The following is a 27,009-nucleotide window of genomic DNA, read 5'->3' on the forward strand; positions in this document are numbered from 1 at the left end:
CACATTAGACTAACCAGTGATTTACATCACCCAAAATAAATTAAAAGAATGAGTATAAAAACCTCAATAGATATACACTTTTATGCAAATCCCAAGCCAATAGATTCCAAAGAGAACATGTGCTAAAATAGGTTGCCCATTGATTTTGTCAGGCTTCATCTAGACTTGGTTTTATAGGAAGCAAGAACAATCAGATTTTTATCACTTCTAACTTTCTGCTGCACAACAATACGTATATAATGCTTTTTTCCCTTACTCCATTGCGGACACAGAGATAAGTTGTTAGTTTTCTCTGAACTACCATCTTCCCTTCAACATCTGGTTTCTTTGCATGCTAGTAACTTGTCCCCATAGAACCTAAAAAAAGTCATTGAGTCAAACAGGTTTCTGAAAGCAGCACATCACTCTGAAGGTGAGGCACGTATGGTTTTAGAAAACAGAACAATAATAAAACAAGTCCAGGGCAAGCAGCCAGCTCTTTTTTTTTTACTCATTGCCATCCTGATAGTTCTCAAACACCAGCCTACTCATCAGTGTAAAGATGATAAATACCAAGGGAGGGAGTTGGAGGATGTACTTTTACTATAGACAATGCTAAAGTAACAACTGGTTTAAATTAAAGTTTTCAGGCAAAAGCAACCAAAGCACCCACTCACTTCTGCAGCATGGTTTGCCATTCACCTAGCCGGTCACCTATGGGAAATCTCTTAATGGTGCCCTGAATCTTTGTTCGCCACTCTCTCATATAATCTTCAATGTCAAAAACAAATGGCTGCTGCCCAAAGTTGGCATCCACTATCTCTCCGGGTGTCTGGAGCCCGACAGTGGGATACAGATTGGCCTGCCAAAAGAAGAAACCCGCATTAAAATCCCAGGCCCTTTAGGGAAGGGAGCAACAAAACAAAGACAAAACGTTTTTCTAAGGGCAGAAGACTTAAAACTTTTTAAGGGAATCTTGAATGAAACCATCAGGCCAGATAGATGTGATGGATACTGTGCAGAAAGCACATTGCTGAAATCTATTTATAAGCAATCAACTAGCTAAAAAAACCGTTTAATATAAAAATCAGATTTTACTGGATCTTCTGTGATTTCCAGGACTAGTTTAGGACCAAATGATATAAGCACGTCCTTACAAGGGGGGGGGGGGGGGGAGAGGGGGGAACCTGCACATTTTCCTGGGGTGCTTCAGTTTCTAGAATCAGACAGGAGAAATGCAACAGAGAGCAGTATAATGGGCAAAACGTAATGTGAGTCTTGTATTTGGAGAAATGCAGGATAGAATTAAATAAATAAAATTTAATACATTTCTTTCCACTGACAGTTACAGAATGCATTTCATAATGTGTCAAGGCTGAAATGTCACTTTTCCCTTTACTAACCATTTATTTCCTTTATAAACTATTCTAGTTACCTGTAGCTAACATTTTTCATAAGCACACTCCTACACATCTTTGCAAGAGAAACAAGCATTGTGTGGGGTAAGCCTTCCCACCCATGACAGAAAAACAAGAGGACTGCTTAGAAAGCAAAGCTGGTAATGACAACTGGAAGAAAACTGTCCCCAGAATATGAAGACAGGAAAGATTTTGAAGTCCAATCCAAATGGAAATCCACAGTCATAAATGAACTTTCAAATCTCATATAGATATCAAATGCCTCTTGGTTGACAAGTGAAGAATATTCTAGCAAAACAAAGGAGTGGCCATGCTTAGAATCAGATGGCCAAAAGCAACCTTCTCCAATGTGCATTCCTCCAGATGTTTTGGAGTACAGTTCTAGTGGGGCTAAGAGTTGTAGTGCAAACAATCTGGAAGGACACAGGGTGGAGAAGGTTAGTTTAAGCTTTAAAGAATAATAGAGCTGCAAGACATGGTCTTAAGTGGATTAAGAAGATGCTATTTCCCCCACATTTACATGCCCTTGCTGTAGGAGTTATACCAGTTAATGAATACTGGTACTGTACTCTTCAGTGCATTGCCAGACCACAGAAGGAGACCAAAAAGCTAAATGAAAAGATTTAGGAAAACCCTTTCAAGCAAAAGTATGACTAATGAGAAGATGAAAATATTGGGGAGGTTTGGATAAAGAACATCTTAAAGGTAAGTGAAGATCAAGGACTTTTACTAAGTACTAAATAGCAAGGCAAAGTGTTTAGAAGTGAGAGATGATTTCTTGTGTTTAATAGGTGACCATGAGGGCAAAACAAATTTAATATAAGCAAGTATGCCACAGATTGCAGTCTAACTGTATAACATCTCATCAGTATATGATGAAGCTGAGGTGTTCGGAATGCTTTCCCCCGAAGAACAGGACCACTCACAACTATGCAACAATTTAACTTTTATTCTAATGCCACTGAAGAAGACAACATACATTAGTCTTGAATTTGTAAAAGAGTACATGTACTCCATGATATTCTAGATAATGAAGAACTCTATTTTTCTCACAGAACTCTGAATTATCACAGCAAAGAAGCTGGTCAAGGCAAAGATGAATATAAACAGAGTAAGTATGATACTCTACACACAGGTTATCTACCTAGTTCTCAGATATGGTAGAAGAGAGGGGAGTAAATCAGAGAGAAAATTAGCCAGGACAGCTATTTAAATTACTGATACTCAACTGAGAGTGAACACTGTAATGATCTAATTTGACATTTACATAGAGACTCTGCTCTTCCATTGGTTCCTGAACTCCTTCTAAAAGAAAGAAAAATAGTATTTACAAACCATCACCTGAAGAGCAGAAGACAGGTTTGCAGGCAACAACAATTAGAGAGGCATCAATGGATAACAGCAGTGGAAACCTAGTATCTCAAACCTTCAAAGCAAATGGAGACGTATGCTCTTCACTGAGTAGGAAAGTGACACTTATTGCAAATGAGAAAACTTTGTTTTTCCACAGTCAGAAGAAAAGGGCTTCAAAACCTAATTGGACTACAGTTCATATACTCTCAGGAACTTCAAGCACAAACAGAATTTCCTCCTGGGTTGCTGAAAAGGTGCCTCCTAAGTTAAGCAAGAGACACTTAATATTTGTACTTCCCTATAGGCTTGCTTGCTTTTCAAGACAACCTGCCATCAGTGCTTCTAGTTTCTATCTGGTGTATAATTCTGCTTTCCCTTCAATCATACCTGAACAGTAAGAAACAGTGTATTGGCCATCACCTGTGTCTATATGTATCTGCATTTTTTTAAAGAGGGAAAATAATTTACATGTACAGGGTAATGTTTCTGTCTGAACCAATAAATGTGTAGAACCTGGTAAGTCAAGTTTTAAAAATCAGTTCATTATGTAGCTCTCATTGCAAAGTCCCTCAAAAAGGAATCTCTTACCATTAATAAACATTTTTGTAGGAACGCATTAGGTTACTCACTGCATTACTCATTAGCCATTCTGTTTTATTTTGGGGGAAGGGAAAATTAGGATTGATAAAGTAAGAGTGAGAGTGTACTAGTTTGAGCGTTGGACTACAACTCTGGAGATTAGGATATGATGTCCCACTTGGCTCAATGGGTTTTCCATGGCCATGAGGCTGGCACTTTAATTTAATTTATTTTAATTTCCTGATCCTGACAACACACAAGATAATAGTGTAAAACTTGAACATTTCCACTCAAAATGCCATTAAAGCCAAGCTTTAAAAAAGTAACTAAAACGTTATTTGGTACCCTCTGCAAAAAAAAGTTGGTATCATTCCTATTTGTTACTTTTGAAATGTAATTTCCTTGTACCCTCATAACAGACACACACACACACACAATTTAATGAATCACAAATAGTTCTATCACTTGTCACTTATTACTTCCATATGTTCTGATGTATTGGAGCTTGAGTTTAAAAACATCAGTGAACAAGCAGCCATCAGATTAACATCTACAATAGAGGCTGGCAAAATATGACCCATGGGACACATGTGGCTTTCCCAGGTATCTTGGACTCCATGATGCATTTTTAGCAAATAAAGGTCCGTTTCTACATCTGAGGGCACTCCCCCACTTTCTTGTTTTCCTTTGCCCTTGAAGTCCCACCAAATGGACATGAAACAGATGTAACTTTTCCTTCTCTGATGTTTTTACGGATGTTGTAGAGCAGCATGAGTCCAGGGGAACAGAACTGGCTCCTGGCCTATTTCACCCATACATACTCAAAATGGCCCTAAACTGCTCCTGAGTAGTCTTGTTGCTCATGTTGAAAAGAAAGCCTTAGTTCACCATGTTCACTGAAGATCAGCTGCTCCAATTCGTGAGTTAAGGGGCTGTCCTGACTGCAATATATTTTGCATTACACAACATAGCAAAACATTTCAGAAACTGGGAATCCCCCTTTGTTTCCTTATTGAATTTGTGTTGCTCAACAATGCACTAACAAGTTATTTTTAGTTTGCTAAAGGGAGCCAAGGCAAAAATGTAACTGTCTGGGCTGTGTTCTTTTTTTTAAAAGGCTTAAGTCTTCCATTGTTTACTTTAAAAAATCAGGCCATATCCCTGCAAAAAGCTTCAAGCTGCAAAGGGATCTTCCAATACAATACGACTCCCATACAAGCATTGTACTTCCAATACTTCTGTTATCATAACATTTTAAGTTTTTTGTCGGTTCTCGGCAAATTCCAGGAAAAGCTTAATAATTGCCAGCACCTTTCTGAAACTGTTTCTCTAAGAAATATGCCAAGCCTGACTGCAACCGGAGCACATCAAGCACACAGTCTAATACCCTTCCAGATGGCATAGCAAAGGCAAAATGCCAGTACATCCCAGTCACCCCCTCCCTTCAATTTGTATCTTTTATTACAATACTGAAAACAGTTGTACTTACAGGGAGGTCTGTAAAGGCTATACCTGTGGGGGAAAAATATTAGAATTAAGACAACAAACTTTCCCTCCTTTCTTACTACTTCAGCTTTACACATACTACAGTGTATCAACAAATTCTAAGCTGGCCCCTAGTAGACATAAGTGGACGCGATATAACAGAACCTCCCATTCATTTCAATCTTCTGTGACAAAATGCCCAACAAGAAATTTTATACTATAATCCTATTGGGTTTTACTCTAGAACAAGCAGGGGAGAAATCAAGGGGGCCTTTGGTGGTGGTTGGACCATGACTATCTATGTTGGCTAGGGTTGCTGGGATTTATAATCCAGCAATATCTAAAATGCTACATGATCTCCTCCCCGGCTTTATAGGTTGCCATATTCAAAAGAAAACCATATAGGCCCACTTAAGCATTGCATTTTCTATCCTTAAACGATACTTCAAGGCACACCTAGAAAAAGACTTTTTGTGCTCTTACTGATGCAACACTCATGGACCATTTCTGCCTTATGCAATGTCCTCTGATGGTGCATGTCCTCTATCTGAGGCCAGTTACAGGCACATTAAGATGGTGTCCCTTGCATAAAATGGCAAAATCAAGCTTTACTTTTTGGAATTTATCTAGTTTAAATATATTTTCAAACCTTGAATCCATGGATAAAAAGAATCCGTGGATATGGAGGGCTGACTGTAAAAAGATGTCCCTTATATAAAATGGCAAAATCAGTCCCCAAGCTGACGACCACAGAGGCTGGCCTGGGACTGCACCGCTGTTTGGAAAATATCAGTCAGTTTGGCTCCTTTTCCCCCTCACTCAGTCAGTCAGTTGTTCATGGTGCTTTTGCGACTGTGGACAGATACACTGGGCCCTGTGTATTGGAGCATAAGGCACTTTTGCACATGGAAGTCAATAACTCTGCTTCCTGGAAGTGGAGGATCACGAGGCAATGTGCAAAAAGGGCTCTGCGCATATGGAAGTCAATAACTCTGCTCTCTGAAAACAAAGATCACAAAGGAGTGTCCAAAAAGGCATTGATGCACATAGAAACCAATAACTCTGCTTCCTGGAAGCAGGAGATCATCATGAAGCACTGTCCAAAAAGGTACTTGTGCACCTTAACTCTCCTCCCTGGAAGCAGGAGATCATGAAGCAGTATCCAAAAAGAGACTTGTGCACATAGAAGTCAATAACTGATGAAGCACTGTTCAAAATGTGACTTGTATACAAGGAAGTCAACAACTCTGGTCCCTCAATGTGGGAGATCATGAAGCACTGCCCCAAAAGGGATCTGTGCACACGGAAATCAATAATTCTGCTGGCTTCCTTTTTGAACAGTGCACAGAGGGTTATTCTACTTCTCTTGTGTTCTATTCAGAAGCCTCCTGCACACAAGAGCCTCAAGCTTTGGGGGCGGGGGGCGATGGCAAGCATGCTGCGCCCCTGCTTCTAAGGAACAGTTATTGACTTCCATGTGCAGAGTTACTGACTTCTGTGCCTTTATAATAAACATCAACTTCTTAACCTGGATTTGCAGAAGTCTCTACCACAATCTCCAAGTATATTTTTAAAGGCTTTGCCCCCAGCCTACTCCATCCTGCACTGTCTGCCTTCTGTGTTAGGGAGACACCTGGGAAATATTGCAAAGCAGACTCTCAGCTGGTCAAAATGTCTACCTTCAGAACACAGGAATAGGTCCCTCCACCTACCCGCTTCTCTCCAGGAAATCTCAGTGTCCCACCCATCCCCTCCCCCATGTTCTTAGCAAGCCTCCTCTATCTTCCACACATTCCTTTCAGGAAGCCTATTTTCTTCCTCCCCAGCAGACCTCCCAAATTTGCTGCCATCCATCCCTCAACTCCTCGTGCCTCTTCAAGCACAGTGCGGACCCTCCACATCCTCAGAAACTATTTCACTTCCCTGGAAGGAGGAGGCAGTGGCATTGGGAGTTGCAATTGCAAGTTAACATGGATACTTGAGACGGTTTGTGAAGGAGGAGAAAGGGAAATTCTCCCTTCTTGCCTCTGCACTGGCCAATGCTCCAAGGCTGCCACACAACCTTTGAGCAAGACCTGCCTCCTCACATGCACTGCTGTCCATGCATCCACCAACCCTTGACTGCAAGTGCCTGCCCCACTAACAAAGAGTGTCCCCCTTTGCACACTTCTTAGCCCAGAACCAGGAGCATGCTACATGTCTTTGTGTCCAGCTGGTGACTCCTTCCACTGAGCAGTTGGTCAGATGCACAGTCAGGGGGATGTGACCCGCTTGCCGCTCCTCTGGCCATGGAGGGCACCAGGCCAGACAGCAGAGAATCCCCTGCCTTGTCCCTCGCCTAAACTGCAGGAGCTCCCCTGCCCACCTGCTTTCTTCCGTTCCCTGCTCTCATCACTTTCTCTCACACTCAAAACCTGCCAGCTCCAACTCCTCCATTCCAGACAGAAGTTCCATCTGGGAGTAGCATTGGCTGCTGCAGCTCTCAAAGTAGAGACTGCACATGCTCCTCATAAGATAAGCCAGGACAGCAGGGAACCCCCTGTAAGGACACCTTAGGCCCTAGAGGTCTGTGGACCACAGGATAAGAAGTGCTAATTTAAACTATTTGTGTCAGTGCAACAGAGAAATCCAAGAATTGTGCATCTGACCAACTGCTTGAGTTAACCGATACAAGATACTGTTTGTCCAGACATTCTCAGACAAGATCAGCATTCAGATAAATCTTTTTTAAAAAACAGGACAGCACAGGTTCAGATGCCAGGAATTCATGCAAATGGCTTGTCTATAGTGTATCACTTTATTAGAGGGATTTCCATAAATATACAGTGGGCCCTTGGTGTCCACTGGGGTTTGGTTCCAGGGCACTTCCCCCACTAGTGGATGTTCAGGTCCCATTAAATACCATGGCATAGTAAAATGGTGTCTCTTATATAAAATGCAAAATCAAGGTTTCGTTTTTGGAATTTGTATTTTTAAAAAATACTTTAAGACTGTGGATGGATGAATGAATGGATATAAATCTGTGCATATGGAGGACTGACAAAAGCAGGCCAAGAATATGCTACAGATGTTTACATTACTAGAATGAGAGTTTACCCTATTTCTCTCCTCCTGCTAGAATTGGGGTTTGTTTGAGAGGCTATCCATCTCTGGTGACACAGTTGCTCTACAGGCATTTAGAATGCTGTCACCAAAACAGGAGCATGTCAGGACAGATTGCTTCCCATTTTAGCAAAGCACAGCAGCTTTAACACGTACAGATGAGCAATGCTGCATGCTGGAGAGGACAAGAAGCACATCATATAGGAAGGAGTGGTGTACTAAAACCACAAATGCTAGTGTGGTGGTAACACAGTATTTGACTGTTAAAAGAAGTCAGTTAGATGCTCCAAAGGTACATAATTATTCCTCCCAAGATCAGCAAGCTCTTTCAGAAACAGTTTGCCATGACAACTTTCTTCATTCGCCACAGTAAGAGAAAAGTTCTCCCTTCAAGGTTGCCAGAACTCTTAAGATCTTCAGAAGAAAGATTTCTCTTACCAGCCACCACCATATGTTTGCTCTTGGTGAGGACACAAGAGAAAGCCTTCTCAGTGGCTACTTCCACCTATTGAAACTCACTCCTGCAAGCTAAGCTGGTCCATCCCTGCAAACCTTTTTCTTTTCAAGCAGGCTTTCAATATATTTTAAGTACTTGGAAGGCTTCTTATTCTGGGGTGCTTGCTTTTGTATATTATTAGTGGTTTCATCTTTTTAACTTCGTATGTTTTTGTTTTATTTTTATTTATGTCAGTTTCACAAAGAATACTAAATCAACCACAAAATGTTCATAACTTAGTATGTTTTTAATTATTTTACATTTCTAACTTGTTATATTAATGTGATGTTTTTAATTCTGGTTTTAAAATTGTATTTTTTAAAAAAGTATCTCTTGCCTTAGGCCCAATTTAGGAGAAGGATGGAATATAAATAGCCCAGCATACTAGTTTGCACCCAGATGCTTAGTGGAATCCACCAGGAAGGTGCGATGGCAACAGGCCTTTTGCATTCTTCTGCTTTTAAATATGGTGGCACTTTGATTCCCAGCTTGGCCATGAAACTCATTGAGTGACCCTGGCAAGTCACATGCTGTCAGGGAAAGGCAATGGCAAACCTCCTCTGAACAAATCTTGCCAAGAAAGCCCCCTGATAGGTTTGCCTTAGGGTCGCCATAAGTCAGAAATGACTTGAAGGCACACAACAACAACCAACATATTGGAGGATCACATCTAAAGCAAACGCCAAAATTATTCTACATTAATTTCGCAACCTTCCTTTTATAGCTGTCTAACACATCTTGTGGCAGTGAATTTCAAATGATGTTAGATGAGAGGATGGATTTTCAATGGTCTGCCCAAATATACTGCCAAATTATTTCACCATGTATCACAAATTTTAGTGCTGAGAAAAAGAAAATAGCCTCTCTATATTATTCACACCATGCAGAGGTCTATCAACATATTATGCCTTAATTTCACCAGTTTAGGCTTCCTTTGTCATTTTTCAGTAAGTCAATGGTTTATTTCATTCTTCCCAAACTTGTTACCCTCTGGCTGTGTTGGACTACAACTCTCATGCCCTGCAACAGTATGGCATGATGGCAGTTTAATCCAACACAGCAGAACTGATTTAGCAATTTAAGACTGTACCCCAAATAGAGCTGCAAAGTCCCAGAAATAAATAGGGGAAAATTGGACTGGAGGAGTTGAAATTAAAAAAAAAAAAAATTAGGGGCCCAGAAACAAAAGCTGAATGCAACAGAAATTGTGGAATCAATAAAAAAGATGAAATCCAAGAAGATCCAAGGATTAGTTGGACAAGATATTGGAAGATCAACTGCTTTTACTGTTGCAGGAAAAAAATGAATTAAATTTTAAGTTCAGGTAAAATTCTAGATTCACGAAAATATGCAAATATCGCTTTGATACTAAAGGAAGAAAGAGATTTGACTAATTAAAGAATTAGCAGCCTATTTCTTTACTGAATAATTATTATAAGATTTTTTCCTGATATTTCAATCCATCTGCTAATCGAAAACAGTTTTGCAGAATTGGATACATTCAGATGAACATGTGGGGTTTTTTTTAACCTAAAAGGCAATTAAGAGATAATAAGATGTGTGCTAGATATTTTAGACTATCTAGATAAACTTAATGAAAAAGAGGCCATGCTGATTGTGTTAGATGCTGAAAAATCCTTTAATAACGTAAACTGGATGTTCATGTTATCTTTGATGGAAATAATAGATTTAGCTAAACATTTATTTCTGGATAAGGATTATAAAACCCAAGTGGCTCAAATTTTGATGAAAGGCAATAAGACTATACCTTCTGATATTCAAAGAGGTACATGGACAACTTCCAAGATTATTATTTAATTATCTTTAGAGGTTTTGATGGGAGCTATCAGAGAAGAAAAAAATTATAGAAGGAATTAAAATAAAAGAATTTGAATTTAAGGTTAGAGCCTTTGCTGATATCATAATTATTTTGTAAAATCCTTTAATGGGAGTAAGTTCCTTGACAAAAATATTGAAAGATTATGGAGAAGAGTTTGGCTTGAAAATAAACAGAAAAAGCAATCATGATGACTAAATATATGATAAAATTGATAAAAAATCTTTTGATGGAAATGATGAGATTTAAGATGGAGAAAAATGTAAAATACTAAGGTGGCACTCTGACTGACAGTAATACAAAAATTATTTTTGAATAATTATGTAAGAGTATGGAATCAAATCACTTTTAGGTAGGATCTCTTTTGTAAACAATTTACTAACAATAATCTTTTTGTTTCACATAATTCCTATTCTAACAAAATTATGTTCCTTTTAAGCAATTGCAAAGAGACATTTTGAGTTTTATCTGGCAAGGAAAGACACAGATTAAAATTTAAGGTCTTGCAAGATGAAAGACAAAGAGAAGGTTTAGACCTCCCAGATTTGAAACTGTATTTTCATGCTTCTACATGTGGTCTTGTTAAACCAGGTGTGTCCCTCACTGTATATCTATGAATTTCATTTTTTCTGCCTAAGTATAGTATCTTTCATTTCTTCCTTTTGAAATTCATTGCTGGTGCCTTTTGTTTCCTTGTTGTTGTTATTTTTGTTTAGTTTTTATAATACTTTTGTGTTACTTTATGTTCATTTTAGTTAGTTTTGTTTGTCATTTGAATCATAGAGATTCTATGGAAGAGACCACAAGGGTCATCCAGTCCAACACCCTGCCATGCAGGACAGGTTAGACTTGTTGTTGGGGTTTTTTTTAAGGTTTCCTTGTATGCCTTTTAGATATGAAAATGTACATGTATTTGTTTGTATGTTTTGTTATTTAATAAAAATATTATATTATATATACACCAACTGGAGGAAATGAACAAGTGAGTAGAGGTCTGTTTATGCCAAACTATGATTCCATCTTGCCTGAAGTAGACTGTGGAGAGACCACTGCTGAAAGATCCCTCCTTGAACCACAATTATTAACCATACTGGGTGATTTCCAATCTACATATGATATTCCATATTTTGGCAAGGCACAGACTAGTTTGGTGAGATCTCAGCTCTAACGTTTCTGTATATTATGGATAACATATCTGTTTCTATCGGACTTCAAGCTTGGCTTTAAGACAATGTTTTGGTGGATGATCTGCCCTGGGCATGCATGTCGCTTGGATCTCCCAGAAATTTAAGATACGCAAGTTATTCACACCTACTAGCATTAGTACAAATAATTATGCCAAGCTATTCTCTCTGGTTTTGCTTCATCCCAGAAGTTTTGTTCTTGACTGCAAGATAGAGCTTGAACAAGGAGGGTGGACAGTTGCTTGGTTTGAAATTTGAAAAGAAAAGTAAGATGGAAAAACGTCTGCTTGCCTACCTAAGCTGTGACCATTCTTTGTGTAGAAGCAGGTGTTGTTGATGAGGTTCACACAGCAGCCTATCACATCACCAGTTGTGAACGTAGGGCCATAGGGCTGCCCTGTTCCCGATGAGCAGAAAGAGTGTCCATCATCACCATGGTAGCCATAAGAATGCTTATCCCAACCTAAAAGAGAACATCAAGGGCATGTTTAAAGGGTGGCAGTGATGAACACAGGAACAGACAGGAATCACAGAATGTAAAAGCAGGAAATGCACATCACTTGTCTCATACTAATACAAAATGGCAATATAGTCTCATACAAAACAAGGGTGTATACAGCTGTAGTTAACATTTCTTAGAGCCAAAACACACTGCAGAAATAATCCAGTTTGAGACCTCTTTAACTGCCCTGGTTCAATGCTAGGGGATTCTGGGAATTGTAGTTTGTTGCAGCACCAGCACTCTCTGATAGAGAAGGCTAAATGTATCACAAAATGACAGTTCCCAGAATTCCCTCGCATTGAACCAGGGGAGGTAAAGTGGTTTCAAACTGGATTATTTTACCCTCAACTTATCCATGGGTCATATCAAAATCCATAATTTTGGTACCAAAACCTGCCCTCAACTTATACATGAGGTCGACTTATAGTCAGGTATATATGGTGTATGTATGTATGTATGTATGTATGTGTATACACACACACACACACACACACTCTCTCTCTCTCTCTCTCTCTCTCTCTCTCTATGTTAAATATGCTTTTCTTGTACAACAAATTTTCCCCATTCTCTGCAATATTTCTAGCCTCTTTCCATGCCTGCTTCCCCATGGTTTCCCCTTTTCTTTTCCCCAATTTCTTGTCATTATACATTTCTCTTCCCCATACCCTTTGAGACCATTTTCTTCTCTTCAGCAAAATATACTAAGTAGTAGAGCAGAACAGGAGTGCTTACTGTGCCTGCAAGATAAGAACATCTTAGCTGTATCATAAAATGTCCTTATATGACCCACTTAGGTAGTGTGCCCAACTCTGCTTGCAGCTAGAATAGCTCAGAGAACCATCATCATCATATAAAAGCTGAAAGGATCTTCTGCTGAATGTTCTGGTCTGGGGAGTTATTGAATGTACAGATTGACATTATACATTCTAGCTGCCATTTTTGTATACTGTCATTGTTTAAACTCAAGAGCTTGGTTGGGTGTGTGGACCGGGGTGAGTCAAAACGGCTGCTTAGTTCTAGTGCTCCACGAAACACCAGCATTTTTTTTCACAGCTCTCTTCACAAAGTGAGCACTAAATTTAAATTTTTGTGGTGACCTAATCCGGGGAATCTTCCAGTCACCATTTGGCAGCATGAGCCATGATTTAAAAGGCATGTTCCACCTAGAACCTGCTGACACAGAGTCTCTGCCACAAGTGGAAGAAGACAATATGGTGCATGACGCCCCCCAAAATAACAAGGCCATGACAGGCAAGACAGACCTCAAAATGGGCGACCATCTATGAGAAATTTTTAAAGAGTAGTGATTAGACTATAAGAAATAAATTAACAATACTCTACGTCTTAACTTTAACAAATTTACAGCTTGCATTTCTAAAATTGAGACTAGTGTGTAGGAAGTGTTAGATCTTGTTTGAAGCATGGACGTTTGTTTACTCAAGCAACTCCATATATGTTCAGATCTCCTCGAGCATAAGCTCAGGACGAAGAGAACAGAAACCACCGGCTTAACCTGAACTTTTGCGATATGCCTGAAGGCAAGGCAAATAATGGCAAGATGACCAAATTCACTATAACATGGCTTGCCCAACTCTGCCCAGACTTGGGATTAATTGTAAATGGTTTAGAATGTGCACATGCTGTAGGTCTCCAAGTATGCAACCCAAGCAGTGGGCATCAGAGAATATGGGATGCGATTGTAAGATTTGTATGCTAGCTCCACAAAATGCAAGTTCTAAGGATCCTTAATACCTTGACCAATCTACAATATGAGCATATTGAAGTGCAGATTTACCAGAAGAGAAAGGAACACAGACCTGTTTAGGTGTAGTGTTATTGGTTGCGGGGAGGAGGATTAGGTGGAAATGCACGTGAAACCCTAAGGGCTTCTCAGAGCACAGGTTGGAAACCACTGCCCTACAGAATTAATCCTCATGCTACCAATTTATATTTGGAATAATCCATTGAAGTAAAATGTTGTCCAGTAAGAGTCATGGTCTCTTACTCATGACTGCAGACGGGGAAATCAGAAGGTTTAGACATGATAAGGTTTAGACAACCTTAACTTAGGGTGCTCCTCTAAAACTCTTCATGGTCCAGGTGTAAATAAGGGGATGGGATAGCAACAGAAAAATGAATAGTACTACCATAAAATGTGAAGGCAGAAAACTAAAACAGTACCAAGAGTGGTACATTTTTGTCCAGCAAATGAGGTTCAAAGCAGATCTTGAACATTTTGCTAGAGGTTAGATACAGCAGTCAAAGTACATCATGCTCAATATCAACTTTCAACACAAGGCAGGCATTTGATCAAATGTGTTCACAGGTACTTCTACTGGAACCTAAACATGGTTAAGTGATACTGACAGCAAGCTACAGAACTATATACCTCTCCCTTCGCCATTGCAGCATACATTCCATCATTTTTTCCCCAACATCCCTAACCAGTGTTAGCTTCAAATACAGATTTCACGCTGTTACTAAAAAGAAACCCGGGTGGGGAAAAAAGGACATAAAAAGTAGCAGTTGTGTAAGGATTTGGGGTTTTATGGGGGGAGTGGATTATAGTTCTCAGAAGGATTGCAAGTCTCCAGACAACTCCAGAATGGGTACCTGTACATGGATTCTTGGAGTTGTTGCTTAAAAAAATAAATTTTATAGTAGATAAAGCACTAACACACCACAAGATTTGAGTCTCTCTGTCTAATTCTGCATCTATGTGAGGTGCATGAGAGAGACTGAGAGAGTGAGAAAATGAACAAGAGTGTGAGCAAGCATGTGTGAGAGAGAAAGAAAAGTCTGGTTGAAATGAACCAACTGCTAGGCACCTCTGTTGCATTTAGCACTATTTGAATCCTGCTGCTTGCCAAGAACCAAGTCCAGAATACGCACCTGCATCCCACAGGAAGGCCAAAGGATCCTGAAAGGCCATCTTTCAGCAGCTGCAGAGAAGGCCTCTTTGTTTTAATAGAAGTTCCTTGTAGTCATAAAACTAACTCTTGTCTAGCTTCCAGCAGATTTATGTTTGGCACCATACTGCAGACATATTTTCCATCTCTTTCTCTTTTAATGTAAACCACAGGTCCCAGTCAAGAAGGCACTGAAGCTTCATATTACACTAACCACAATCAGGTCATCATGGACTAAATATACTCTGCTGTTCCACAGGCACTCATGGGCTTGCAAAGGAGCCAGGTCCATTCCATGAGGAAAGCTACCAAAATAACCCCACACTACACGTTCGGGACAAAGAGTCCTGGCAACGCAGAGCCAAAATGACAAGGAAATTGTTCCGTGTTCCCTGGGCAACAGCTTGCCTCTTGGATTTCCTCTGAGAAATTAAACTCCAACTGCTTAAGCTGAAACTAGTTTATTTGTGGTTAAATCTATGTCATGTAAAGTGGAATTTGGCACACAATATGGTAGCTTGAGTGATGTTATTTCTCTTTTACAAGCAGCAAATTTCAGAAAAACACCACAGCTGTGTTACCTTGGAGATGCTGACTGAAGAAAAAGGATTCCTTCTCTTCTCGACAAAAATGAACTCCAAAAAACCACTCTAAAACCTCATGGAGTCTACAGATAGCTTCCAAACAAACAAACACACAAACACACGACCTAGGCACATGACAATATAAGCATTTATTTGTGCTCTGACACACTACTGTCAACATCTTTATTTAGCATGACTCAGAGTATGTACACCAAACATCTGCACCTGAAAACAGCCTCTTCTTTCCTAATTCAGAGGCAAAAAACAAAACAAAAAACAGAGTGACCTACTTCATTCTGAAAGCCACAAACTTGTAATCATCTAATTTAAGAAAGATGAACAACATCTGACACTTGCAACAATAGTTTCTGGAGTGAACACCCATATGACAACTCAGCAGTGGAATCCCCAGTATTTTCCAGAACGGCTTGACCACCACACCCTTGAATCACTTACCCACCCAGGTCCTCTGGATCTTGAACTGCTCCCATTTTCAAGTCAGGTTAAGTACAGGAAGCATGAATCGATAAATGAACCTACAGTAAGCATTTAGACATAAGATATTGAGCCAGCCACCTTCTAACCCCATTTACGATAGGGACTATTGCTACTTTCTATCAGTACCAAAGACGATAAGGAGGAAATTCTCTAATCAGGAAATTTTTAATTTGGTAAGAAAGGAAGTAACTGTACAAGGAGAGCATAAACCACTCTTCTCCATCCTGGTGCTCTCCAGATATTTTGCCCTACAATTCCCAAACTATCTGATGGTTGGCCATGGTGTTGCAGCTAAGCATTATTCTGGCAGTCCAGTGGTAGGGTACTTAAAGCATAATGTTGAATTGCATTGAATGACTTCTTTTAAAAAGTAATGTATATTGAAAAACCTTTGATACTCAATATTAGAGTCTTATTTGTATTTCTCACTTACTGAAACTGGCCCTCTTTGAAGTTTCTAAATATGATGGTAAGCCTACCTAGAGCAGTGATTCCCAAACTTTGGTCTTCCAGATGTTTTTAACTTCAGCTCCCAGAATTCCTGACTGTTGGCCAAGATGGCTGAGGCTTCTAAGAACTGAAGTCCAAGACAGCTGGAGGACCAAAGTTTGGGAATCAATGATCTTGTCTGTCAATTTAGGCAATATTTTTGCTTTCTGTTACATCTGACAAACCACCTGGACTCAGTAAACCTGTTTGTGTTTCACACTGGATACTAAGAAATCAGGGGGTGGGGATGAGTCAAGCAGAAACTGAGTGGCAGACTACAACACACAGCTGGCAAATGGTGTTCAACTTGACTGGCCACTAAAAGTCCCAGTTTTAGGCTCCATCAGCAATATTTTGAAAATCTTTCAAACTGGGTTTGATTCTAGATCTGAATCTTTGCTGTGAACTTTCAAATATCATGACAGGTACAATTCCTGTATTCGTTTCTGAAATGACTATACTTCAAAACTAAAAGCCAGCCTAAGCATACGCAAAGGAAAGTATTCAGCTTATAATATTGTGCAGATAGTCCCCGACATCTGTCATTTCTAGAACCTCTTTGTCAACATACGTTTGCTGGAAAAACACTGGCTACAATCCAACCCTCTGGTCAGATGAATGAGCATTCTCTTAGAAGCTGAAGCAGGATGCATTTCTAGCAGTTAACTGCAAGAGAGTTAAATGAAAAACAGAGCTCCAAAGCTCTGCATTTACAAGATCACATGAGCCACTCTCTAATAATGTGCACAGATCTCGCCTGACACGGTCATTTTCATGTGACCTTGCAATCAAGTTCATAAAAAACTAAGCATGTGCAAATCTGGGCTAAGCAAGAGGCAGCTATTAAGGACCGATCATTAAATTAGTATCACAGTGTAGAGGGTTGTTTTGTTTTTTAAACGATCGAAGAGCAGATGCAAAAATTAAGTCAAACATGGTGGCATAAAAAACATAACACTGTCTTCTCTTCTTTCTGCACAGAGGCCTAGTACTGTGCTTAAATAGCAGCATATGTTGTCTGCACATCTTCTTCAAAAGAGCACAGTACTATTTACTGGGGGCAGCTGTCAGGGTTTGAGAGGAAATATGCTTCCATTACCAAGGCACCTCTGCAGCCTTTAACTGAGATATGCATCCAAATACTATCATTGATTAGTCCGATAAATACTATAGATAAATGAGGAGTTTCAAGAGGCTTAGACTGGTTAGTCTCCTGCAGCAAAATGAAAAGAGTTTTGCAGCACCATAGGAGTCACTAACAGTCTGATTTAGGGCAAACATTCATTAAATAAAGCCCACTGTTGTCCACTTCATCAGATGTATCCAATGTAGTGAGCTACAATCCACAAAAGCTTATACCAAACTTTGTTAGTCTTTAACATTCCACAAGATGCTTCACTGGTTTTACAAAGGAGTTACCAGAAACATCCACCTTAAATAAGACTTCGGTTTAGAAACTTAATAGCATTTCAGCTTCATAGTATTAATGATGGAATGAAATTTGAGAACATATAACCAATACAGCACAAATACTGAAGTCTACATTGACTAAGAACAGCCCAACTGAAAAAGGTAGAAAAGCAGATATACCACATCTGGGAGAAACAGTGGACAACAGAAATGTCATAAAGAACATCTACCAGAGGACAGAATTTTTTAGCAACATCTATTTGCTGCCTCCTTCTCTTAACATAACAAGATATTCATGTGGTAGAATAAAACTGAGAGCAATCTTCCTGAATCTGATGCCCTCCAATTGGTCAGCAATACACCTTCCATAATTCCTTACCATATTGGCTTGGGCTGCTGGGAGTTATAGACTAAAACATCTGGAGAACACCAGATGTTGCACAGACTGAAAACATGTTTAGAATTACAGAAGGAATCAATCTTCACATAACTCATCAGAAGCAGGCAAGATATTAGGATATTTACCTCTACTTAACTGAGTAGCCTAGGTCAAGTCACACTCTCTCAGCCTGAGAGGAAGGCAAAGGCAAACCCCCTCTGAACAAATCTTGCCAAGAAAACCCATTGATATGGTTGCCTTAGGGTTGCTATAAGTTGGTAACAACTTGAAGGCATACAACAACAATCTCTGCAAAATAATGCTTTCACCTTTGTCAGATCAGGTGACAGTCTGTAGCTGAACAAAACTAGACTATATTCAAAGATATCTCAAGTTACAGAATAAATAGGTAGATGGTTTACAATAGGGGTGGGAATTGTGAAGCACTACAACTGCTGTTGAACTGTACATCCCGGCACCCTTAGCCTATGGTGAGTTACAATCCAAACTACCTAATGGGCTGCACTCCTGGTTTACAAGAATAACAGTAGGGAAAAACAAGTTTCCAGAACAAGTATCCACAAAGAAAAAGGCTAAAGCTTAGCATCATATTCAGTATCATGTATTTTCGGAGCAGATTTCTGTATGTTCCTTAGGCTCAAAAGTTTACTGTAACACAACAGGAAGATCAGATCTAGTTATGGAAACAAAGTCTCAACTCAGCAAAGGTTTCTCCAAAGAAAACTCAGCCTTCAGAGTCCATATACGGTGGGCGGGTTTTCCTCCCTCTGAGAACTGCATGATATCAATATAGTGATGATTAACATTCATCATAGGAAGAACTCCAACAATTCTTAACAGTGACTCACCAGGAAGTCTGTTCATGTTGACACCTTGGGCTGAGAGTCCTATCCCCATGTACCTTCAAACAAACAAAAGTCTGTTAGCTTAGCAAACATATTCAGCCAAGTTACATCACAGTGTTGCTCTTCCATATTGGAAGCAAAGTCTGAACAGGAGGAAGTCAAAGTTATCAATAAGCGGAGACTGTGATCAGATTCTCTCCAGAGTTAAGCATAAAATGGCTAGAACGGCAGCTTTTTTTAAAATCCATTTTTGGATTTTTGGCTGTGCCAACTGTTTCTAATTTTGTTAGCCTTTTATAAGCATTCAGATATAAAAACCTGTGCGTCATAAGGATGTACAGTACAATACACGGCTATTATGTTAGTCAATTGGGTAAGAATTCTGTCCAAGGACAAGCTGAATCCATCTTAGACCTGGCTGGCTATTCTAAAACAGCTGCTACACCTTCAAGACAGAATCATCACACAGCAATCTGGAGAAAGCAGCTGTACAGAAGCTCTGCATGGATGCTTCATCTTCATCTCCACAGAAGATGCTTCCTTCTTCAGTGACTAAGCAGGGTGCATTGTCTGCCACAGATAGCATGTCTGAATTATCTCTTGCTGGCAGGAGTGATTCTGTCACTGTCTCCAAGGTTCAAATAGCTGTTAGCATTTTTATTTTGCGATGCCTGACAGAGCTTTGTCACTCTGCTGGTGGTTTCAAAGCTAGGAAAAGTAATACATTTTCAAGAATGGATAGAATTCAATTGCCATTGCTGATATTCTTTTGCAGTAGACATTTAAGTCCCTGCTCCAAAGGATTTGCACAAGTGGACTTATGTTTTAAATTTTAATTTTAGATATAATTTCCTGTTCATTTTAGACAAGGGCTACTCAACCATGGTTCTCTGGAACTGGATTTCACAAGAGGTTGCTAGAAGTTCCACAAATGATCATGACTGGGGGGAAAAGAAAAAAGCTTTTTAAATCTGTATTTGTATTTTTATGCAGGGGTTCCTTGACATTTGACAAGTAGTTAAAAAGATTGAGAAAGGCTGGTATATAGACTAACTATGTATCTCTGGCTAACCTTAAGTTGTATAATGACTGACATAAAATGCTGCCAAGACACAAACAGCATAGTTCTATGCATGTTTACTGAGATGTCATTCTCACAGTGTACAATGGTCAGCATGCTTAAGATTATACTCTGAGATCAGTTTTGCAATATATACAGTATTCATATCCTGCTAGATTCTTAGGTGACTTGTTTAAACCCCAAGCCATTTAAGTATTATCTTTCTCTCTCTCTTTCAAACAAGGATACACCTTCAGAAACTCTCACAATAATCAATAAGGAAGGACACACATGTACATTATTTCAGTAGCAATTAGTCTGTTGAAATGGGACACTCTTGTCAGAAACAAGGGAACTCTATTGGGTTCATTTACTATGGTTAAGAACATCTGACAAGTTATCTGTCCAGAAAAAGTGATTCTGTAGTGACACCAGAAATAGCAAGGGAGTGTGTGTGCTTGTGCACAGTGTCAAAAGTTTGAAAATCCATACAAACGATATCAATTTAATGACTGATACAAAAATAAATATGTGAATTTTTACATAGCTTTGTTACTTTTTCTGTTTCTTTACTGTTTTTTCAATTGAAAACAATTCTGACATAACAGCATTCTAGACCTAGATCCAATGACTAGACCCAATAAGAGCAGACCTATTAAACAATTGTTGAATATTAAGTCAACATTTGCATAAACCCTATGGTTTCAAAAGGGGCTAGCAATTAGATGTGGGGTGTTGCAGAAACCCAAACAAAATAGTTTCCATCCACAACTGGAAATCCTTTCTTTATATGTTAGCATCTCACACAGGAAGGTTGCCAAAGATCCATGTGCCAAGGCACAGTAACTGTTGCTCCCACTCCATGTGAGAAAAATTAAAAGGCTGTCCAGTGGGCACTTGGCACCAATCTCTATTAGCCCTGGAGAGATGGCAAACATTCCAATCCTATTTTAAAAAATACCTGGAGCAAAGCATTTTATAAAGATATCGAATTTATATGAAAGACTTGAAATACTATATGAAACTGCATACCAGAGTTGAAGTACTAGTTCTGACAGTCACACAGTTCTTGCCCTTCACTGTATTAATAGCTCATCCTCTTTCTAAAGAATAGCCGCTCTCACAGTCTGGCATAAACATTCCTTTAGTAGAAGGCTGTTTCTACAGACAGCTAGGTTTCCACACACCAACCCAAGTAAACTATCCAGTCATATTATGCCACACAGCTTTATACAGAAATTATATCTAACTATCTCACTAACAAGAATGTGTAGCACCTATGGGACTAACTGAAAGAAAGAGGCTGGTAGCATGAGTTTTCTTAGACTTCAGTCCACTTTCTCAGAGGCATGGAGTGGAGAGTCCAGGATCAGACCTATATAAGAAGGCTGTCTGCTTAGTGATTTGAGAGTTGGACTATGATTCTGGAGACCAGGATTCGAAGACCAGCCCAGCCATGTAAAGCCACTGAAAGACCTTGAGCAAGTCATACACTCTCAACCTCAGAGGATGGTAATGGCAAACCGCCTCTGAAAAAACTTGTCAAGAAAACCCAATGATAGGCTCACCTTAGGGTCACCATAAGTTGGAAACGACTTGAAGGCATACAACAACAGCAAAAACAACAACTGGACTCTCCACTCCACCCCATGTATCCATGCATATGAAGAAATAGACTCAAGTCCACAAAAATCTCATGCTACCAGCTTTTCTTTCAGTTAGTCTCAAAGGGACTACAAGGTCCCTTTGCATACTGATTTCCCAGACTAATATAGCTATGTCTTTGAAGAATACTTTCTTAGAAGATTGTTACTATTATTCCCATTTTAAAGACAGAAAGTTTGACTTTCTTCACTGGGAGACCATGGCTGATTGTGGATAAAATGTCAATGATGCTACAACACCAGCACTACCAAGTACTTTGGTTAAAGTAGAAAACTTACCAGAATTAGTAGGCAGATTTGTGCATGGCTCCACAATAATTACAAATACCTATAGTGGATCCCTGGTATTATCTGAGGTTTGGTTTCAGGACCCCAGTGGATATCAAAATCTGTGGGTGCTCAAGTCCCATTATATATGTTGGGAAAGTAAAATGGTGTCCCTTATATAAAGCTAGTAAAATCAAGATTTCCCTTTGGAATGTATATATTTTTTTAAAAAATTTAAGACATGGATGGTTGAATCCATGGATACAGAGGACTGACTTTACTTATAAGACAGTATTAGAACATCACAGGATCCTTATATATGGTCATATAGTTTGTCCTCCCAAACTAGCAAAGAAATATAAGTACAGTATCAGCTCTATAGGTAGTGCACAAAATAGCAATATACTTTTTTAAAATGCTAATTATCAGATCCGTTGTCTCTTGTCATCATATTTGGGGGTAAGACAAGCACTGTGTTATATACTGACTTGTATAAGCATACTCAAACTGGAAAGCATGGGCACATAGAACAGCTTGCCTCTAGCAAGAGTCACTGAAGAAATTTAGCTTTTGGATGCCTGCAGGAACACAGTGTGAGAAGATTTGTCTCCTTCACTGGGAACTGTCTCTATACTGAGTTGCCCTAGCCTCTTTTTTCATGTCTTTTAGCCACTGCTTGATGTCAATGCCTGTTAGCTTTCCCTTGTCATTACAGCTAGCTGGCACTTGTACTGGCATGAACCTATCACTCTGTAATGCTCATTGGGTGCATAATCATCCATCTTCTTGCAATTCAGAAAACAGATTTTCAGCTATCAAAAGATGAAGATCCTTAGAGACGCTTCTTGCTCAATGAATGAATCTACAGAACTATACATATATCTATATATGATCTTCCTTTCTATGTTACTCCTTGGCATTGTATATTAAATCCCAATGAAAAATGATTTCAGATCCTTAGGCTATCCTGAAGAATACCTACAGGTTGAATTTCCTTTATCTAGATTTCCAAAATCCTAAATTGTCCACATGTGTGGCTGAGAGTGACACCTTTGCTTTCTGGTGATTCAATGAATGTAAAGTGGGTTTTCCCCCTGCACAAAATTATTTAAAATATTATGCATAACATTCCCTTCAGGCTATTTATAAGGTGTATACAAAACATGAATTTCATGTTTAGACTTGGATCTCAAATCCAACATATGTCATTACATATAAGCAAATATTCAAAAATCCAATATATCAAAAATCCGGAACACTTCTGGTCCCAAGCATTTCAGATGAGGGAAACTCAAGATGTATATACTAAAATAATAAAATATGAGCTGCACTGAGGGATGTAATTCCTGAAAACCCACTTAACATGTTAGTGGCATCTCATTTTTCAGTCTTCTCAAACAATTGTTACCTTTGTTTTGAAAGACATCCTGTAAGTCTCCACTTTGAGCTGGATTTTTAGCCCTTAATTCTTCAAAGTATTACAGCAGGGGACAGGTAAAGTTCAACCTGCATTTGCCCCCCCCCCCCCCAAGGCTGTTTTGCAGCCCCAGAAAGTTCCTCATATCGTACTTTCTTACTACCAAAAAAAAACTGGGCAAAAATGGTTTTTCTCCCAAAGGGACAACAGTGTCTCCCCAAGCCTGATATGCTAGAGAGACAGGAGTATCATTAAAATAGCCCCAAAACATGGCAAAAGAGCAGCAAATAGCCTAATGATTTGAAAGGCCTGGAGGAGTTGGACATTTAAGTGAAAATACCTTCTATTTTTTGGGTGAGGACAATAATGGAGGATGTGGCCTTTGATGGTCTCACTAGGGGACCAATTTCCATCCCTGGCAGTTGACTATCCTTGCACTACAAATATCAACCCTTATTTCTGTTCCCATGTGAACAACAGCCTGGAACTTTCTCCTTTTTATAATAATGGACATATGCTTTCTGCATTGCTAAGAGTGACTACTTAGATACTTGGAAGAGAAAAGGAATACTACATACAGACATTTTATTTAAGATGCTTTAAAAGTATGATCGTAGCTTTGCTAAATCCAATCTCTATGACAGAGACTTGACATGTCCACATTTAGGTTAATCGGTTGTGACTGAAGTCTGAGAGGTGCAATCAGTAAATAATTAATACGTTTGTGTAATCATAAACATGTATTAATTATTTCCTGATTGCACCTACCAAACTTCACTGGCAACAGATTAACCTATTCTCATCTCTTGAATAAGGGCAGTGACCCTTTTTGTGAGCCATAGTTAAAATTCAACCTCAGCTGACTGGATTTATGCAAGGACATTTGCCATGAATTTTATGGTCAAGATCTTAATCTAGTGTTCCTGGAGACAGTAATCTTGCCATCTTTATATGCCACAAAACAATCACAAGTACCCAAGGGAAAGCCTTTATTAACTCAGTTAATATCCAATAAAAACACCATGACAACCACTTAGGGGATTTCATGATGAATTTAATTTGTCCACTCAGCTAGATCAAACTAGTATTAAAACCAGGTTTTGTTCAAGATCATAGAATCATACAGCTGGAAGAGAGGCCAACCCCCTGCCAATGCAGGAATCCTCCTCTAGAACATCCCTGGTAGGTGGCCAACCAACCACTGTTTAATAACCTTCAATAAAAAAGACTCCACCATCTTCTGAGGGAGTCTACTCCACTGCCGAAGATCCCTTATTGTCAGGATGTTCTTTAAAACATTTAGCAATCTCCGTGACCCATTTAGTCAGTACATCACAAAGAAAAGTACATCTATCAGGACATCACAAAGACAACCTGGTCTACTCCCTCACCAATAACAGAAACCCTGACTTGTTTTGATCATGACTTGTTGCGATGACTGAAACTGCAACTGTCGATTGTCCCTGGCTTATTTCCCCAGCTGTCTGCCCTAAAAGAGGTATTAATGAAGGAGGTGGAAACAAACTAAAAATGGAGAAGATGGTATGTTCTCTGCCTTGCAATTTCTGAATTAAGCAATAAACCATGGTTAACACGATGGTTATCGTGACATACAGATGTGTTCTACAACTATTATGTAATGCTGGCATACGTGTTAAGCATCTTTAGAAAAGATAGAGATACTAGTAAACTCCGATCCTTGATGCCAGTGCTGTTTTCTAGTTAACTAAAGCACCTAAATAAAAACTTCTGAAGCACATTCCATTATTTAGCTATTGTTCATGACAACTTTCCATTGCTAACTATTTCCACATCCTTGCAGAGATTTCTTATACGTAAATGCATGAAAGTCCTTTCAAGTTTAAAAGCTGTTCAAATTTCATTGTCCCACTCTATATAACATCTGCAGCTTTCAGAAGGAAATTACTTAATTGCTTGGCAATGCAGCTTCAGTTTTCATGAAGCAGTAAAGGCTTGTCCCAAATTGAAAAACAGAGTCCAGATTAGTGTCTATGAATTGAACTTCCTGAAGGTCTGGAAGCTAAATTTCATGTGAAAAAATTGCTTCTCATTTTAGTTGCCCAGTTTGAAGGACAAAGAAGCATGAATTCTGAATAAAACTAGACTATGTGCCACAGGAGTTCTCGTTCTATTAAATGTTTTTTCAGGATCCTATGGAAAGATGGGATCAAGTAAACTCTGACATAAGACACAGGGATCCATGTTCCATATTTTGTTTGCCCAGTGAAGATTAATGAATACATCCAGCTTAAACCAGGAGAAGACTGGAATTAGAAGGAGGCAGAGTTTTTCTCTTGGACCTGTAAAGCACCATAGATGTTTCAGGATCAAGCTTCCCAGTTTCCAAAAAGTACTCTCTGCTTTTCACCAAATGATCAACAAACCTCTCAACTGTAGATGCCTAGGAATCTCACATTTGTGATTTATCTGCAGGAAAGATAAATGGAACACCTCTCTAAATTTACTACTGTTTCACCAAAACCAGCCTAAAGTGAGAACCAAGAGCTAGAAGACAGCATGGTTAGGAACTTGCCAAGGCCTGCAACTGTACAAGGGATTCAATGCCAGTTCCCAAATCTTGCGTTCTGCTCTTCTTCCATCATGCTGTTGCAGTCCTACTCATTCGCTTTCTCAAAGCATCGAAGCAGAAACAAGAATGAGGAGTGTGACAATTCACTTGCATTTTGCTATTCCTTCAGGCAGCTGAGGTGAATTGGCTCAGACAAGTGGACAACTTAATGTGCAGATGAGACACTGGCAAGAAGTAGCAAGACCCAATAAAAGCACTTTGCCCAAGAACCTTTCAAAAGGTGAAACCTATTATTAAAAATCAAAAACAAACAAAACAAAGCTAAACTGTATGTACTACTACTTGTCATTGTATGCCTAAGTAGAACACGCAAAAGGAAGCTATATAGGCTTTGTACAAACCCTGGTATAATTTAGCAATACAAAATGCAACTAGATAATTAAGATCAGATGATGCCTGATTCGCAAAATGCTGCTGTGGCACTAGAGAGAATGAAGAATCAGAATTAAGAGCTGTTCTCCGTTCCCTTGAAGAAACATTGGATTTATAATAACCTGGAGTTCACATTTATGATTTCATCATTAATATTACAGCACAAAAAATTTAAAGCATAACCACATCAAAATACATGCCAACTAAGTTAATGTCTCATGGCTAACATCTTATAGACACCATTCAACTATCAACTGCTCTTCATTGCATGGATGTCAGATGAGTTCTAGATCTGGCCTCTACTAGAACTCAAGCTCATTTTTCTCAGCTTTCTTCTCTCTCTCAAAACCCACCTCCACCACTTTTGCTTCAAAAGAACAACATAAATGTCAATTATCTAGTCACTGTCAAAATTACTCACCCTAACATAAGAGGTCTGGAGACAATGGGATTAACCAATAATCATGTTTTGAAATCAAAGCCTTTTCATGACGATGATTCAATAGAGCAAAACAGCCCTTTTCCTAATGACCGAGGACGACTGATCT

At 39.2% G+C, this 27,009-nt stretch overlaps 1 protein-coding gene across 1 annotated transcript in view; it reads right to left on the bottom strand.

Annotated features, from left to right (window-relative positions):
- RANBP10 (RAN binding protein 10) overlaps positions 1–27,009 on the bottom strand; it is a 41,716-nt gene that overhangs the window by 13,005 nt on the left and 1,702 nt on the right. Inside the window, exons 3-6 of the mRNA XM_089539803.1 lie at positions 19,074–19,126; positions 11,729–11,896; positions 4,819–4,841; positions 657–841 (exon numbers count right to left, since the gene is read on the bottom strand). Of these exons, the coding sequence (XP_089395929.1) occupies positions 657–841; positions 4,819–4,841; positions 11,729–11,896; positions 19,074–19,126 (429 nt within the window). The remainder of the gene's footprint in view (positions 1–656; positions 842–4,818; positions 4,842–11,728; positions 11,897–19,073; positions 19,127–27,009) is intronic.

This window comes from Sceloporus occidentalis, unplaced genomic scaffold (genome assembly GCF_023333645.1).
Source record: "Sceloporus occidentalis isolate IW3139 unplaced genomic scaffold, rSceOcc1.0.p SCAF_10, whole genome shotgun sequence".
Classification (NCBI taxonomy): Eukaryota; Metazoa; Chordata; class Lepidosauria; order Squamata; family Phrynosomatidae; genus Sceloporus; species Sceloporus occidentalis.